Source organism: Gambusia affinis, linkage group LG14 (genome assembly GCF_019740435.1).
Source record: "Gambusia affinis linkage group LG14, SWU_Gaff_1.0, whole genome shotgun sequence".
Lineage (NCBI taxonomy): Eukaryota > Metazoa > Chordata > Actinopteri > Cyprinodontiformes > Poeciliidae > Gambusia > Gambusia affinis.
In genome coordinates this window covers 27,428,899-27,446,994 of record NC_057881.1, presented here as the reverse complement: position 1 = coordinate 27,446,994, position 18,096 = coordinate 27,428,899, and the positions used below count along the sequence as shown (strand labels likewise).

Here is an 18,096-nt window from a genome sequence, read left to right as displayed (position 1 = left end):
TTACGGTCCGAAATAATCATCCAAAGTTCGTCTCTAAATGGCTCAAAATATCCAAAATGAAGGTTTTGGACTCTGAGTCTAGACTTTAATCTAATTGAGTTTTGTTATAATATTAAACCTGTTGCTTTTGCTTGAAAACTCGTAAAATATCACTGAATTAAAGCAATTCTTCAAAGCAGAGCTGGTAAATTTTCTTCAGACATATTTTGAATTAATATGAGTTATAACAATTTCTTGTTTTGCATAAAGTATTTTTTCAATTTTAATAAAAAACTCATTGCCAGAAATCACAAATGATTGACAGCAGCTGTTGCTGCAGCTGCCACCACTTTTCACAAAGTCCCAGGTTGTTTTGGAAATGAAAAATCATTACAACTATTTCTAACTCAGATTATGTAGTCTGATATAATCTTTAGTTTTAAGAGTAGAAACATTGAAATGGAATAAAAAAGGGGGAAAAGTGCAGAAATCCATCACGGGTGAAAACTTTTTCACATTTCCATCTATTTAAGATCCTCTATCAATATAATTTACCAATCAATTTGTGAATTTTCTTCAAACAACTCCATTGATTAATAAAATATACCGCACATTATTTAAGAATGAAAGGCGCAGAAAGTGTTTTATAGCAATTTTTATTATTTACCTTCATATCAAAGTAAAAAAAGGAAAATATTTCACAGTGAATGAAAGAAAATTTCTCTGGACAGAAGAGAGTCTGTAGCAGAAACACAACGATTCACATCCTCACACTCTGAAAAGAGCTTTTACCCCCAGAGAGAGAAATTCACCTGCAAGGTAAAATATAATCAATAACGGTTTTATCCTGGGATAAAAAACCTGCAGACATTCAAACCCACCAGCAGACGCACAACAGCAGATCCAAAAATGACATTTTACTCATCGGGTTCTGAAAATGCAAAGTGCAAAAAAAAAACTCTTTCAAAAATATTCCAGGGATAAAAAACCCCCACACAAACCAGAAAGTTCAGTTCTTTCAGCAGGACAGAATAAAAACACTGAATTAGAAACAATAAAGCGACTTTTGATGAGAGGGGAAAATTGTTTAACGTTTAGTAAAAATAACAACTACTGATCAATATTTTTATTGAAATCTGAGATCTTTAAGTTTTAATAATGATTTAAGCTTCATTTAGGTAAATAAACCATCATTTATCTTAAGTTAATTAACTCTAAAATGTTATTTCTGTTGCTTTCCTTCAACTAATGAATGTTTTCAAACAGTTTCTCTGTTTTTACTGGACAAACAAATTCTGCAATTTTTCTTAACGAGGTTTTAATTTTAGCCCCCCAAAAAAGAAACTGAACATCTGGAGATTTAATATTTAATTTCTGATTTGCATAGAGTTAAAGGATCATGTGGGATTAACAGGAAATTGTAAATTGTTACTTTCCATCTGTTAACCAGATTTCAAGGAATATTTTATGCAAAGCATCCAGGAATAATCATAGAATAATTTTTTACATGTTGGCTGCAGGAGAAGAAAGTACAGGGTGTTCGGGTCATTGCGGACAGAAACAAAACTGTACATTTCCCACAAAAAATTAGAAATGAGCTTGAAAGGTTGAATATTTCCACACACACACAAAAAAAAGATTAATCTGAGATTAATCTCAGAAATGTTCAAGTTTACTTCTAGAAGTTTCTGTGTTTCAAAAGTCAAACATTGGCTAGAAAATTTCAGGAATTCTGAGATGAATCTCAGAAATGTTCTAGGAAAATGACATGGGAAAATTTTCCTAAATAATTTCCCAGGTCTAAAATTTGGACTTTTGAAACTCCAGAAGTCCATTTCCAAGTTTTTTCTAGAAATTAGAGATTCATCTCAAGATTCCAGATTTCTTTTCTGGAAGATTTTCCACTTTCCCTTCCACTCAGAAGTATTCTTGTTTTTCCTAGAGAATGTCTGAGATTCATCTCAAACCTTCAGATTAAATTCCTATTTCTATCTACTGTGACTCTAACAGGCCGTCGCAGGCAAGACATAAAAACAACTGGAAAAAAAAAATCAATTTGAGAATATCCCTTTATGTTAGTAAATATAATTTTTATGAAACAATCAGACAAAGTGAAATCTACAGCAACTTAAAAATGGAAAGGAAATATCTGATGAAAAACAAAAGGGAAATTTGACTGTTTCAGTATTTTATGGCGAGTTTTCAGGTAAAATCTGCTTTTCGGGGCCCATAGGAAAAGGAAACATGAGGTCAAGCATATTTCTGCTGCTGCGTCAAACTTCTGACCAATCACCTCGCAGTTCGTCGCCTCCAGCAGCACAAACAGGAAATCAGAAATATATCAGAAACCCTGTTTATAGAAACCCAAACCCGCCTGCTGTCTGCCGAGATAACGTAGAAAATGTAAACAGATGAGCTGCTCCCTGAACTGAGCTCCTTCCAGGAGGAAAACTCAACATGTCCGACCGTTCAGCTCATCATCATCCTCCTCTTCATCACCCTCAGACACCAGTTCCCACCTGCAGAAACTGAAACTAAAATGTCTTCTTCACCAAAGCATCATCTGGAGGTCTGCAGTGAAAACCCATCAGAGAGCGCCCCCCTGCTGGCAGAAAACAGAAACTGCGCCCTGATCATCGTCTTGTTCCAGTTCTCCAGGGTCAGAGGTCATCCTATTTTCAGGAAGGCCGTTGGAAAATCGACGGTTTCCTGTTTTCAGTCCGAGTCCGACAGGACGATGATCTCGTCTGGGTCGCACTGAGTCGCAACGTTAACCTGAAAACAGACAGATGAAAAAAAAGATTAATAATAAACAGATTCAAAAGCTCACAAGATGAAAACATGCAAAGTTTTTAAATATAAAATCTGGAATTATTTCCATCTGTTAGACTTTCTGTTGAACACCAGCAGCAGCCATTCTTCTGCTGAAACACGTTCAGTTTCCAGAGGAAAGAAAAACCAGATTTGTTCCTTCGTTGTTTCTCTGATTTCATTTAGAATCTTTCACTGAAGTTTCTTCACTGAAACGACTTGATGCAGTGAAGTTAATTAATCCAGAGTCAATCTGGATTAATCTGCAACTTATTTCATTAAACTAATCCACTGGAAATTGACTGGATTTGTTTTATTGAGCATTTTTACATCCAGAGAACTAGAGATTAATTCTTTAAATTGTGATTCTTTTTGTTAAATATTTAATTCTATAACTAATTGTAATTGTTATTTTATCTTTGCTGTCTCTTGAAAAAGAGGTTTTTAATGTCATGAGATTTTCCTGGTTAAATAAAAGGTAAAATAAAATAAAACTAATGAGCTGGATGTTACAGACTCAAAAAATGTAATTTGCTGAAAAAACATGTCAGAGCAGATATTAAACCAAAACTGTACCAAAAAATACAAAATAGTTTAAATAGATTTAGAAAAAAATAATGTGATTTCATGAATCAATTATAAAATAATAACCAGTTGCTGCTCTGCTGAGTGTTACTGTTAGAGCTGTGAGGTGTTCACTGACCTAGAAAAAACGTTTTTCCAGCTGTTAACCGTTTGATCCCAGACTGCATGTTTAAAAAAACTGATTATTCGATAATTCTCTAATTTTGTCTCGTTTTGGTCACTTTAAATTGTAAAAACTGAAACACTAAAGAATAAATCTATAAAATCAAAGCTACATTTCTATGAAAGAGAAATTTTAAATAAAAAATCTATAAACCTTGTAGTAAAATACAATCTTCGGCTGCTTTCCACTGAAAATGTCTGCTGGTTTCTCTCATAACAGCAACAAGAACATTTGAGGACGGGAGCAAATTTATCTGAATTGAGTCAAACGAAGAATTGGAGCAGAAATGGAGAAAAACAAACAGATCTAAAGCTGTAAAAATAATTTTATAAAGTATGATTTGATTGAATGTTTTAATCTGAGAAACTCCAGTGAAACACAAAACGAGCAGCTCTGTCTGATCCCTGATAGAGATAGAGGAAACTATCAGCCGTAATCTGGAGGTAAACGGTAATTTGGCAGCTATTGCCTCCTTCAGTGACTCTGCAGAATCAGCAGCTGTTTATCAGCAGCAACACAAACACAGTCTGGGTCGATAAGATGATTCTGGGAGGTTCTGGACTCTTTTATCAACAGAACCAAACATGAAGGCTGTGAAGATGGCAGACAGACTGAGTCTTGGACAGTTTTCACATCTACAGTTCCTCCAGTGGTTCTGCTTCTTTTCACACAGACAAAACTCCAAGTGAACCAGAACCGGTCTAGTCTGTGTACTGGTCCAGAAGAACCAGATTAAATATAAACACACATGCTGTGATCTAATAAAACACAGAGAATGTAATCCTGTTACTATTTCAGGCACTAAAGATGTCCTGTAGGTTTTTTTTAAAGCATGTAGCTTAAAGGAAACGCTGTGCAGCCTTTGCTTACTCTACCCACAATGCAACCCGGCTACAGGAAGGTGTTTGACTCGAGCTGGAAGGAAAAACCTGCCAGCTGAGTGGAATTGAGGTCCGATCACGTTCAAACGTAAACAAACAGCTCTGGAGTTCGACTGGTACCACAAGGAGACGACCTCCTCCAAACGGTCCAGACCAGAGCTGGACGATCGGCTGAAAAACGTATCACCATTTATATCAGTCGATATCAATAATTACTGATCAGTTTTTTGTTTTCAATACTGTGAAACTGACTTTTCCTGGTCAGTCCAGTTTTCGGACCTTGTTTCTCTGATCTCAGCTCAAATCAAAACCACTAATGATATGATTAATAAAATTACTTTGATTATTATCAAAATTTATCATTATTAAAAGTAATAAATAAAATTGATCTCCCGACTCAGTGAGTAAAATAATGTATGTGATGTTTTGACTCTTTGTTTCTTTATTTTCTGAGTTGTTTTATTCGATCGTCTGTTTCTGCACCTTGTTCTTCTTGGGCGGCGGCGTCGACTGAACGCTGACGGTCGGGTTCTTAGCGGGCGTGTCGAGAACAGACGATTCCTCCTTCTGTGGAGAACCACAGCAAATAACGCCCATGTCCAGAGGGATGTCTGTGTCACTGAGGAGGAGGAGGAGGGATGAAGAACAAAACACAGAATCAGAAGTGAATAAAACAAAGTGTTGCTGAAGTTAAAAAACATTTTCCTGACAGATTAATCTCAATGTTTCCTAAGATTTAAATACTTCTGGTCCATCTTCATCCTACCTGTCATGACTCGTCTTCTGTTTTGTGCTTCTGGAGTTTGATGACATCATTTCCTCCCTCTTCCTCTTCTTGCTCCTCGTGGTTCTCGGGTCGGGAACCGGAGTCGTGCCGTTGGTCGTCTGAGTGTCGCTTTGTTCTGCTGTGACGGTTTTTTGTTCCGGCGAAGGATTCCCATTGGTTACTGCTGCTGCAGGGGATGATGGGAGATCTGTGGGCTCATCCGTTACAGGAACGGCTGACACCTGATTGGACGAGTCCTCGGACCGCTGCGGAGCCGCTGGGCTCCCATTGGACGACGGTGGCTGTTCGTCGGTCTGCATGGACTCTGATTGGCTGGGGCTGTCTCTAGGCGACCGGACATCAGACATCGGGGAGATCTGAGTTTCATCGGACGTTGGATCGTCTTCATCCTTTGTGCTTCCTGTCTCCTCCAATGTTTGATCCTCCTTATTGTCAGCGTCGTCGCCGGCTTCGTCTGCCTCGTTATCGTTGTCTTCCTCATTATCATCATCGTCGTCTGCAGAGAGAAGTGTTTTAAAGTGATTGAAGGGAATCTCACTAAATCATTAGAATTGAACGACTCTGACCTGCGCCGTGCTGCTGAGTGCTGGCCTCGATCTCCTCCTCTATGTCCGGGTCTGACGATTCATCCTCATCCTCATCATCTTCCTCATCCTCCTCATCCTGAGCCGCTCCGTTTGTCTGCTTGGTCTTTGATTTCTCTCCTACTTTTTGATTCTGGAAATGGAGTAGATTCAGTTATCTGCTGGATTTAAATTTAATTTTGTTTTTGAACTAGCTCATGTTTTTCTATCTTTATGTATCTAATCTGTATCAGACAAAAACACACACTATGCTTGATTTTAGAATTATTACTTTGTCATAAATCCAAACTTTATGATGTTTGTTCCAATGAAAAAGTTCCAAACTAATCTGGAAATGTTCATGTTTCCTCCTTCACCTCCTTGTCCGTCCTGAGCTTCTCCTTATCCACCATGTCCTGTTCTACAGCGTATTTATCGATGACTTCCTCCAGACGGGACAAAGCAACGACCCTGTTGGAGCGCAGCTTCTTCAACAGAGTCGGGTCCATCAGAGCCGGGTCCGTCGCTACGGCAGGAAAGAGAGGAAAGAAACAGAGGATGACAGGAAAAGGGTATGCATAAAAACCAGCAACAATAATACAAATGATTTTCAAACGCTTTCATTTGAGGTAGTGATCATTTTTAATATTGCACTCAGAGACACTGGATTTAATTTACTGTGCAATCAGTTCAAGAGCATCATGACATTAAAAAGTGTCAGCATGACTTTTACTGCTGTCACTCTGCTCCCTTGTTGCAACATAAGTCTGAGATAGAATCATTTAGGTTGATCAATTCAGATAAAGATTCAATTTCCTCTGCAGAAATTACTTTTTACTAAATGTTTATAAATAGAATGAGAAGGAAATCATCTGAAAAATGATGGATTCATTCAAACTGTTCAATCAGAGAAAAACTTTTTCTTTTATTGGGATTTTATTATTTCCCTGTGCAGATAATTTTCCAAATGATTTAGATGCATCTCGACATTCACTGAACTATTGCTGTAAGGGTTAACAATTATATCAGATCCTTTATCAGGGGTATAAATAGTTTAAATAGTTTGCTCTGACATCGCACTAATAACACAACCCTAATTCTCAAACAGTTACTGTTGCTAATAAAGGCATTTCTGGCCAAAACTACGACTCATTTCTTCATGGAATCGTAATTTAAACTCTTTTTCTCTCCGTTGTGCTGATATGAATAAAGAATCACCCAACGTTGCTCCTTCTTCTGCTCTATCAGACATAAGGATTAACTCCGGGTCTCACCAGGCTTGTAGGTGTCTGTGAGGCGCGAGCCGAAGTTGTAAACTAGGTCCAGGTGGCGCCGCTCCTGCACGCGTTTTCCCGTTTCCGTGAACGCCTCCCGGGCGACCTCCTCCCGCTGCTCCGCGCTCAAACAAAGGTTGTGGCGCTTGTTTGCTCGCACCACCTGATGCAGGATGTCTGAGTAATTTGGAGGGTTGTTGTGGGTCCCTGGGCTGTTGATGAAGCGTTCAATCTGTGCAGCACAAACTGGACCGTTACTAACTGAACTGGGATTATAATCCAGGTTATCAGTGATGGTTTGTAGGATTTCTACTGGATGAAATGATTTAAATCAGCTCACTCTCTTGTTGATTTCTGGGTAGCGGGTTCCGGAGTATCTGATCCTCTGTTCAATCACTCGGCCTGTTAGTGAGCTGCAGCCTTTCAGTTCGCACAACTTTTCATAAATCTTCATCATCTACAGAAGAGAAAATAGGTATTTAGTTTATTTAAAACATCAGTTTAAGGTTTAAACTGCAGGCAAAAGGAAACCAAACCCACTGTTTAGGCCCAGATGAAACCAACATCCCACTTCTGACCGGACCAATTATAAACTTTTCAGCCCCCAAAGAAAAATCCTGTTTCTGCCACTTCTGATTATTTTTGTCATTGATGTGAAACAAACTTCTGCACCAGAAGAAGCCAGACAATCTGGACGTAAACAATGGCTGAAATTATGATTACGAACTTATAAAAGATGTTTGTTTTACTAACAATCAGACCACTGTTGGTTCTTCTGACTGTACATTCAATCAGTTTCCCTGTAGAAGTTACAGTTGATGCTCCACAAAAAGCTGCTGCTATTAGTTGTGCTTTATGTTTATCAGATTCTTTCGTCTTGTTATGATCTTGTGATACTTTTGGCTCCCATTGCTCAACAACTTTCAAATCAATCTATAAACAGCTCCATACATTATTGCTTCCATAAACAATGTGCTAGTGTGTGATGCAAACAATTTCTTCTGCTCATGCTGGTCACTTTGAATATAAATCGTTCACACAGAAGTCAGATTGTGGTCGGATTTAATTAGCAATATGACCGACCATACAAAAAATCTGATTTTAGCAAAACAAAATCTGAGTGAATCTGTGAAAATGTCTGCAGACCTTCCGTTTGAGTTTGTGCTCCTGGATGTAGGTGGAGTCCTCCGTCTCCATGTCGTCTAAGCTGAGCTCCGCCTGCTGCAGCCGGTAGATCTCATCGTTGTAGAGCTTCAACAGGTTCTCCAGGTACGCAATCTGAAATTCAGACATACACAAAAACAATCCATTTTGTTTTTGTTGTTTTTATTCACTTTCTGAAATAAAAAGGTACTTCATGCAGCCATGCTGACAGATCTGACCTGTTTCCTTAGCGCTCTCCTGGCTTTCCTGTCAGATTCTGGATTTTCTTCTCTGGTTTCCCCCGGATCTCCTGAGCTGGTAGGCTGCTCCTCTCCCTCTGACTGAACACCATCTTCCTCCTCACCTGTCCTGCCTTTCCTCTTATCTTTGCTTTTGAGCGATGCGGAGGTAGACTGATGACTTCCTGATTCAGAAGCAGAGGGCTCCACCTTGCTGAGGGTCTGCCTCTTCTTCACGGCGTGCTGCTTCAGCACGGTGCACAGTTCGTTAATGTAGACGAATGTTTTGCCGACGTTGCCCTGAGCTCGAGTCAGACATTGACCCAGAGTGTTCCTGAACTCCACGGAGCAGAGGTAGTCCGGACAGGCCTTGCTGTGTTTAGTTTGGAGGAAGGTCAGGACCTCTGGGCACTTCTCGGTGACAGGAATGCAGTGCTGCACAAACTGGAGCAAACAGGAAGGAAAGAACACGAGAACTTTAATTAAACACATTTTTTTTCACCTAAAGTTGAATTCTGTTTATCACAAAACATCATCCTTGTAGTAACAGCTTTAAAAACAATGAAACTTTTTGCACACATATTTGTATATTAACATGTTACATAGTGATGTTTAATTAAAAAGTTGACTGGAAAAACAAACAACTTGAAGACTTTTCCTCTAAACTGCTGGCCCACCAGAACCTCTAATTAAAAACTTAATCTCGTAATATAAACACTTTCCTCTGATGAATTCTGTTAATCTTTCTTAATATTTACAAGCACTGTTCAGTGGTAGCTGTGCTACTTTCCTCCATTATGACAAAAAGGCTTTTACTTAAACCTCTATTGTGAATAAAAACTAAAGTATTTCTAACATTTTTCTCACCTCGTCAAACAGCTTCTGGTTCTGGACCTGCAGAGCTTTTGTATTCTTCTTCGCTGAGGTAAAAGGTGACTGTGTGATGTGGGTCTGTACCAGATGCTGATTTTTAGGTGGTGACACATTTTTGACCCGAAGCTCAGATGATGAAGGTCGAGGTCGCTGCTCTACGTCAGTATCATCATCGTCATCGTCAAGGACTATGATCTTATCGGCCATCGAGGCGGGAGCCACCGCCATCTAAGTACTGACTGATTCTGCATCCAGGAAATGAAAGAGTCAGAAAATTATCAACACAACAGTAAATGCAAGACGCCAAGTAAGCATCATATTATTGAATTCAATAACAGGCTGAAAATAGGAAGAAAATATGAAGAAACCTGCACCCTGATTGGTGCATCTCCTAAAATATTTATTCTATCAAATCAGCAGCAAAAATAATTTATACAAAAATATACACCTTATCAAATAACTACAGGAAGTTAAAAAGAGTAAATATAATAGATTGATGTAAAACAAGATGCAACTTGTGTGAATTACAGTTAATTACTCAATTTCAACAGTGTTCAAACTCGTTATGCTGCAGAACAATTTTCTTTGCTTTTACAGAGACATCAAAAGTTAATTTGGTTATGGAAATTTAAAATGGTTTATAAGCTGTTTACTCTGGGAGCTAAAACTAATTAAACATTTCTGTCAGAACGACAGTGAGGTCAATAATAATAACACCAGAGACAGTTATATTAAACAGTTCGATACAGTTGAAGAACAATAAGAAACAGAAACTTTACTAAAAAGTGAAACTGGTAGAAGACTTCAATAAAACCATTAACTAGATAAAATGTGCCGCTGATGAAGCTCGTTTAGGACATATTATAATGGACTCACTTGCTATTTGGGAGCTCTTGGAGATGACAATAAACGCAGAAAACGCTTTTCAGCACAGAATAAAAAAGCTCCTAGTTAGCTCATATTAGCATTAGCAGCTAGTTAGCATTTTAACATATTCTGACAGAGAGCCGGTACTAAACTACAAAAATCGTGTTGATATTTGTGTATTGTTGAGTTAACTAATAAAATACATAGACAATATAATATTTAAATCCCATCAGAACTGCTACACTGCATGTAAACTTGGCTATGTTGTCAAGTCGAGACCCGCTAAACTACGGCAAACATCCAAGGCTCTGATTGGTAGATAGATCAAACACATTGAGTAAAGTGGCCCGTTATTGGACGGATGGGTAGAAGGGGTTGTTATTCTGAGTTCTATTTGCGGTTTCATTTCGTTGTTAACGTGCTTTACTGACACCTGCTGGAGAATGCATGGAACAGCACACCAGCTGGTAAATGTAAATATACTATAATTCGGCTAAATAAAGTTTAAATTCAGAAAAAAAAATATATCCAATTTACTTTTTAGCGTTGCATATAAGCTGAAAATACGTTTTAAAAAATTCACACATTACTCTTGTGTGAATTCTTGTGTATCATTCTATATCAGAGAGAATGGCAGATAATTTTACTTTTTTGTTTTTGATGTTTCATATCATCTTAAAGGATTTTTCTGTCTGATTAGAAGTCAAATGAGTCACTTAAGCTTTTCACTTTAACACGCAAAGACCTGTAGCATTTGAGATAGAAGTTTTAAATTTTTATTTTCTCTGAACATTGCTGTCTTAACTGTTTCCCATTTTACTACTTTTTCTATGTAGAATGGACTTGTAATATACCTCTATACCTCATACTAACATGTTATTCACAGAAGTATTTCATTTTATTTGTGAAAATTTTGTCTTTGTTTAAAACACGATTGTCATTGTGTCTAAAATGAAACGTTACAAATTCACAACAGCAACACCACCATACACTTTATGCTGCATTTAATCTTTAAAGGCTCAAAAAATGAAAGACTGGAAATTAGATAAGTGGTTGTTTCAAAAGACTTTTATTTCAGAGAAAATGCAGAATTCAATAACAGCGAAAGTTTCCCTGAATTAAAATGATGGACTCTGTTTGTATTCTTCACATTTCTTCAATCAGATCATGATGCTGCACTCAGCTGGTCAGAGCGTCAGTAAGAACCAACAAATTCAACATCATGTTATAAACTAAAGATAACCTTCAACTGGTGACTTTATTCACCAAATGAAGCTAAAAGCATCAATCTAAAATACATTTTCCTTTGCGGCCAATTTCCAGTGTTTGTAACAAACTCAAAAAATAAAGGAGAATTTTTGTCAAATATATACAAACAAATGTTCAACCATGAAGAAGTTATTTTCCCCCCAAACAGGAAATTTACACCACAAAACATTAGAAATATACAAGCATTAAATTCTGCACAGATGTGCCACCAGGCTGTAGGTTGTGAAAAACTTAAAAATTAATCTGCATGAAGACGTGGAGCTGCTGCTAAAATCCCATCGAATGTATGAAACGTTTCACCAGTTCAACAAATTTCTAATCAGTCGACTTCTGTCATCTTTACTTTGTTTTCTGTAAGGAGAAGAAAAACCTGGTCACACCATGTAGCATCAAACAGCTGCTCAGGCATGTGGAAAAACATAAATTTTATAAAAACATGTTTTAAATGTTATTACCTTGTCTTCTCCATCAGCTTTATTTGACCCTAACAGCAGAAAATGAAAACATTAAAATCATGAAAGGATTCTGAACATTTGAATTAGTTGCAAAGGAAAAAGTTATAAAATTCCTTTTTATTTCGTTCAAGTAGCAGAAAACCATTTTTCTACCTGATCCAGTGAAACTCCATGAGACAAACTTGATGAGTCCGTAGAGAACCAGCGCCACACCGACCATCGCCATGGAGTCCTCGATGGAGGGGCTGCTGAACCCTGAGAAGAAGGAAAAACACAAAATATATTTAAATCCAAACTGATTTTCTATCTGCAAGATGGAGCAGCTCTGCTGTGACAGGAAGAGGAGCTGCTCATGAATTGATGTTACTTTTATGTATTTATGGGTATTGTTTTTTTTGTAAGTATTGTTCTAATTGTTGTATTGCAACCTCGTTCCTGTTTCCTGGATAAGTTTCTGCTTCGGGAGACTAATAAATTATCTTATCATGTTAATTAAGTTTTTGAACAGTTTAATTTATTTTTAATTGTCTAAATGTTAATAATTAGTGGTAATGTTTTATAAATTGTTTTCTGTTCTGAAAACCAAACATCAGACTTCACACCTACAGTCTGAAGCCAAACAGAGAAACTGTGTGAACCAGGAGATCTTCAGCTTGTAGAATCAACTTTAGCCACATTAACTCTGAAGAGTTTGATTCTGTCGGATTCTAAAGGGATTTTTAGACTTTTTTCTTTAAAATTTGTTTTTAGTTCATTGATATTTACAGCCATATTTCTGAACAGCTCTCTTCAGGTCCCAACACAACATTCCAATAAAACTGAGGTCTGGACTTTGACTAGACACCTTGGTTCTTTCCATTGTCAGCTGTTCTTTTGCAGATTTGTTCCTGTTTGTTGGATCATTGTCCATCTGATGGCTCAGTTTGGCCCAATCTCCAGCTTCACCAGTCCTCTGGCTGAACAATAAGCACTAATCATTACCCCTCCACCACCGTGCTTCACTGTTGTTTGTGAAATATTAGTGCTGATATTCTCTGTTCTTTGGTCAAGATTCTCCATGTTGGTTTCATTTGTCTGAAGGACATTGATGTAAAAATGTTTTGGTTCAACCAGATGCAAATTGTTTTTAAAGAGGAACTTTCCCCTCCATACTTGTTCAGCCTTTTTCTAATTGTTTTGTAATTACATTTAAAACTGAACATTGTAACTCTAGTTGATTGAGTGTTACAACTAGAATTCACAGGAATATCTACTTCATTTAGGAATATATTTATTTTTAATGGTCTTATTAACCTTCCCTGATTGATGAACAGCAACAGTTGCTTCTCTGATACAGAGGTAATAAAGCTGCAGTGACCAGTCAATCAAGTACATATTTTTCTTGTCTCAACTTCAAACTGAAATGTTAATAAAGAGCAGAAGAATATTTTTATCTGATCAAAAAGCTCAGTACTCTGAATCCTACCAAATATGTTTGGTCTAGTTTCTAGTGGAAATATTTTAGCACAGTAGAAATGAGACAAACTAACTTACATGTGAAAATGTGTTGATATAAATGAAATAATCTGCCAATGAAGCTCCTAATTTTGACCAACATTAAGAAATTATTGTCATAAAACAAGCTCATATCTGGCTGAAAAGTTCCCTGTAAGTTAGTTTTGCATAATTTTCAGTGTGCTTAGATATTTGCATTAGAAGTTGGATAAAAATACTTGGTAAGATGTTTTATTTGAATGTAGGTTTTCACCGATAACGTTGAGGGTCACGCTGGCCCGTCGAGTTCCTCCTGCATGAACCGCCACACAGGTGACCTCTCCTCCTCGGCCCAGGTCCAGTTTGGACGTGTCCAGCTCCAGCCGGCTGCTCTGGCTGTAGGTGCCGTCCCAGGCCTGCCGGTGTCCCGACATCCTGCCTGATCCCAGAGATCTGGACTTCCCGTCGGCTCCTTTAAACTCCCAGCTCATCTCCAGAGGGAGCGGAGCGAAACCCGACGCTTCACACTGGAGGTTCAGGGTCTGACCCGGAACAGCGAGGGGCAGCGGGGAAGGATGGATGGAGAGAGACGGAGGCTCTGGTGGAGAGGAGAGGAAGGAGGGATTTTTATTTAAATGTTTTAAGAATATTTCCACTAGTGCTGTTAATTAATTCAAACATGTAATCACATCATAATCTAGTGCTGTGATTAATCATAACCAATCACTTTGCTGAACTTTGAAAGCTTAAAATGTAAATATGCAACATTTCAAAAAATTTTTAAAAGAATCTCACATTGTCTCAAACTAAACGTCTCAGTTTTCCAGGGTTTTATATTCAGGAACGTTTAAATGAAGTCATTTTGTTTTGAAAATGTTTGACTGCTGAAACTCTGAAAATTTAAAGTTTTTGAGTTTTTTAGCAGAAATTTACTCCATCTATTTTTTTTTTCTATCTAAAGTGGCTGTAATACACGGCGGCATGTTTGTGACTCTGGATTGTTGAACGCAGTATAAGACGGTGTAACTCGTTGATTTTAACTAGGTGACCCTCTGAGGGCCCTTTTAGGGACGATTAAAGCTCTAAAAGGGCATTAATCGTGTTAATGCAGATTAATATGATTAATCTGTATTAAACATATTGCAGATTATGTTTAATCCATAACATAATGCATTAGGCATCAGATTAAACATTAATATGTTTAATCAGACATTAAATATATTAATGTTTAATGTCTGATTAAACATATTAATGCAGATTAATATGTTTAATCTGCATTATGTAACATTAACACATTAAACTTTCCAGATTAATCTCATGCGTTAACAGGATTAGTTTCTACAAACTGTCCAGATGTTTCCAGGTGTTTTCCTCACCTACGATCTCCAGCTCCATCGCCACCTGAGCCAGCAGGTATGGCAGGTAAATGGTGCAGATGTACGTCCCAGAGTGTCGGACCTTAGCCTCCTCCAGAACCAGGGAGGCGTTTCCTCTCTCATGCAGAGCCTCAAAGTCCAGAAAGGCTCCGGTCTCATGAGTGTCAGCCAGGCGGTCCAACTTCCCGTCGTAAGCTAGAACCAGCCGGCCGTCCCCTCTGGTCTGGTACCGCCACTCCACCGCAAAGCCCAACGTGGACACAGGAGTGGACGGGTCGACCCAGAAGTTGCAGTCCAGAGTGACCGGTTCCCCAAGTCTGGACTTGGCTGACATGGTTCTGCTGGTGATGCTCAGGATTACTGAGGAAACAAGAAGCTCAAATGAATGAGACAGAAATAAGGGTTTTAACATTAATACTTGTATAGTGACAGCAGGGGGCGTGGCTAAAACCTGGGGGCGTGGCCACGAGCTACCCGATTGGAGCTACCCGATTGGCCATCCTGCCTGGCCACGCCCACCAGAGCTGCCATTCAGTTTGTTTGTTTTTTTCTTTTTTTATAACTGACAATAATAATTTCTTTTTGCTGATTGTTTTCAAGCTTAATTTCAATAAGTTTTGTTTGGGTAAATAAATAGTTTTGTCATTGAAGTTTTTACCCACTGCTGATGATAATCTAAAACTGCAGGGCATTTAGATGATATCACAATTTTACTGTAGCCCCCTTCTACAGTCTGTTCCCCCTAAAAGCAAAAATCTGGACTGGTGATGAGGAAACTGGTTACCGTCGTGTTCTTTAGTTCCTGTTGGAGCTCTGGAGATGGTGGAGACGCCGAGCTGCTGGTCCAGGCCCTGGAAGGACGCCGAGAACCAGTCGGCCTGCAGGTAGACGGGGCTGAGGGCCGACTCCGTCAGGGAGGCGACCCATTTGAGGCTGGACGGCCCCGGTAGGAACGGGTTGATCTCACACTGAGGCTTCTGGATGGAGCCTCCGGGGGGGTTGAGAGAGACGTGGCAGAGGTTGGCAGAAGGGTCTGAGAGCGGAGGAGAAAAAGAGTCATGGTTAACAAAAAGCAGCTGGAAATCTGCTCAGAACATTCTGGTTTGATCTCAGTGTGAAGAGACTCTTATTGTGTTTATAAATAAACCCTGAATATTTCATTAGGATTGATAAGTGTAGTACATAGTACAACATAATGGCAAAATGAAAGAAAATTGGAATGAAATTTGTAATCAGAACCTCAGAAACGTTTTTCTTTGCAAAACAACTCCATGATATAATCATTTGGATTTAGATCTGGACTTTGACTAGGCTATTCTTACACATTGATACGCTTTAATCTAAACCATTTATTGTCTCTCTGGTTTCCTGCTAGAAAGTAAACCTAAAACCTTCAACTCGAGTCTTTTCCAGTAATTAGCAGGTTTTCTTCTTGGATTTAGTAGTACATACTTCTGATTTTTACAGAAATATTGAGATTAAATATTAAATTATTTTGCAGACAGTAATACTCAGGTTGGTGTGTAACCATTTAATGACTCTCAGGAATAATTATAATCATGGAGAATAACAGCACATCTCTCATCTCTCATATTCACCGTTTTCTAAGGTTTAAACAATTTTGTAATTTCAGAACATTTGTTATTTATGCACAAGACAATCAGGAAAACGATGGAACCAAACGGATATTGTGGGATTCATGTTGAACTGACCTGTTACAACATAAACTCTGCTGGGGTCGATACCAGATGCATGGCTCTGGCTTCCTGCTGCTTCACTCTGCTTGTCGGTCCTGATGTGAAGCAGAGATTTCTCCTGCGTTGTGGCTCCTGTCAGTCCTCCTCCTCTGCCTGGTTTCTCCTGAACGAACCAGCACTCCATCACTGGACAGGTGCAGCTGCAGCCTTCACACAAGAGATTTAACAATCACTAAAGACACAGTAAATATAAGTATGGTCAAAAGGACCAAAGAGTATGTTTTTGTAGCTTTTTCATTTTAGCAAACCTGTTGCAGATTTAAAAATACATATATCTCTTAAAACAATGTCTTTAATGTGCAAATCTTTGCTTACATCTTACTAGTTAGTTGATAAATACATAAATACAAAAACTGTTTTTATAAAAATCTTTGGTAGAGTAAAATTGCTTTTAAATTTAGGAGGAAACATTGTCTAACTTGGTTAATTGAAAAACTAGTCAATGGATGAACTGTAGATTAATAGCTGTTAGAGGAAGTCTGAAAGCCTGTAATGAAAGATATTGTCAGCTATAAATTTATCCCCAGCAGTAAAAACTGACCTTCAAAAAGAAAAGTAGAAGTGCAATTCTCTCCAGGCCAAAATTTATTCCTTTCGGTTTTCACATCTTCCAAATCCAACTAGGTTGTCCGATTTTTTTGTTCAAAATAAAAATATTTAATTAAATAATTTCTAATGACTTTTGCTTTGGGTGAACAAATAAGGGATTTTTTTTTAGCAGTAATAGACGGTGAAGGTTGCACTCCAGACTCTATTTATAAATACTTAATTTTACAAATTAGTTACATTTAGAGCAAAAAGAGAACTCCAGAGTAATTAATTTGAAGTTTATTAAAATTTTGGGAGCGTTGAGCAAAATTCGGCAAACATATGGATCTCTATTAAACATTAAGGCGTTGGTCATTTTATTAAACTTTCCCGTTTGGGCTGCACTCCAATCTACTTACGCTGTTCTGCATTGCTTAGAATAAAGTGAAGTCAGTCGAAGCTCGGTTTTGAATGAAAATGTACTTGTTTATTATGTCCAGCTAGTGCATCCACAGATATATGTTTATGTTTCCTGAAATATTTTAGGACAGTAAATCAGCAGAAATTACATTGTTTAGCTTACCTTGGATAAAGCCGATGAAGGCGATAATAGACAGTTTATAAATTGTAGAAAAGTCCGTCATGATTGCCCTCTATTTCTTTGCACTCCAGTCTCTTTCTTTACAACCAACTCATGGAGTAAAATAGATTAAATGGCTGGTTTTCCCCCAGAAAACCCAGCGCTAGCATTTTTACTTTCACTTTGCTGACAACGTCAGCTAGCTTGGGACAAATAAACACTCACATTATATTATACTATTACAAATAATTACTTAAAATTACATTTAAATACGACTCATAAAAACCAAACGGAAACTAAATTAAGAAAAATACATAGACATAACCCCCATTTTTAAGTTGACCCTTGCAATAATTTCAGATGGACATAACGCAGTTCTTAACGTCGCCACCAGAGGGCGACTTTACCCCAGAAATAAGTTTGTGACGAATTCCGCTTCGTACTTTCCCCTGTAATCAATCTCTGCTCTCTGCGCTAATTGAGAGGCTAAAAG

The 18,096-nt window shown here is 38.0% G+C and overlaps 2 protein-coding genes across 2 annotated transcripts; both read right to left on the bottom strand.

Annotated features, from left to right (window-relative positions):
* Positions 1-2,030: 2,030 nt before the first annotated feature.
* LOC122843628 (death domain-associated protein 6-like) lies at positions 2,031-10,459 on the bottom strand. The gene is made up of 11 exons (XM_044138503.1): positions 10,175-10,459; positions 9,293-9,543; positions 8,426-8,869; positions 8,190-8,321; positions 7,384-7,500; positions 7,044-7,275; positions 6,147-6,295; positions 5,773-5,923; positions 5,186-5,702; positions 4,903-5,038; positions 2,031-2,754 (listed from the first exon to the last, which is right to left on the bottom strand). The coding sequence occupies exons 2-11, from the start codon at positions 9,524-9,526 to the stop codon at positions 2,695-2,697; spliced, it is 2,172 nt and encodes a 723-aa protein (XP_043994438.1). The 5' UTR covers positions 9,527-9,543; positions 10,175-10,459; the 3' UTR covers positions 2,031-2,694.
* A 758-nt stretch (positions 10,460-11,217) lies between these two features.
* LOC122843555 (tapasin-like) lies at positions 11,218-18,005 on the bottom strand. Its single transcript, XM_044138372.1, has 8 exons — positions 17,607-18,005; positions 16,451-16,642; positions 15,523-15,771; positions 14,739-15,098; positions 13,637-13,960; positions 12,043-12,144; positions 11,890-11,918; positions 11,218-11,785 (listed from the first exon to the last, which is right to left on the bottom strand). Exons 1-8 carry the CDS (start codon positions 17,665-17,667, stop codon positions 11,774-11,776), a joined length of 1,329 nt encoding a protein of 442 aa, XP_043994307.1. The 5' UTR covers positions 17,668-18,005; the 3' UTR covers positions 11,218-11,773.
* Between the last annotated feature and the right edge of the window lie 91 nt (positions 18,006-18,096).

Bases quoted from the DNA above. Each gene is read 5' to 3' on its own strand.
- LOC122843628 (XM_044138503.1), bottom strand. From the start codon at position 9,526: ATGGCGGTGGCTCCCGCCTCGATGGCCGATAAGATCATAGTCCTTGAC. The intron at 7,501-8,189 runs GTCTGCAGACAT...TCTCTTCTGTAG, and splicing joins AGCACAAACTCAAACGGAAG to ATGATGAAGATTTATGAAAA. The intron at 2,755-4,902 runs GTGCAGAAACAG...GTCTGTTTTCAG, and splicing joins CGCCGCCCAAGAAGAACAAG to GTTAACGTTGCGACTCAGTG.
- LOC122843555 (XM_044138372.1), bottom strand. From the start codon at position 17,667: ATGACGGACTTTTCTACAATTTATAAACTGTCTATTATCGCCTTCATC. The intron at 13,961-14,738 runs GTGAGGAAAACA...CCTCTCCACCAG, and splicing joins GATGGAGCTGGAGATCGTAG to AGCCTCCGTCTCTCTCCATC. The intron at 12,145-13,636 runs GTGAAAACCTAC...CCTTCTTCTCAG, and splicing joins CGTGACCCTCAACGTTATCG to GGTTCAGCAGCCCCTCCATC.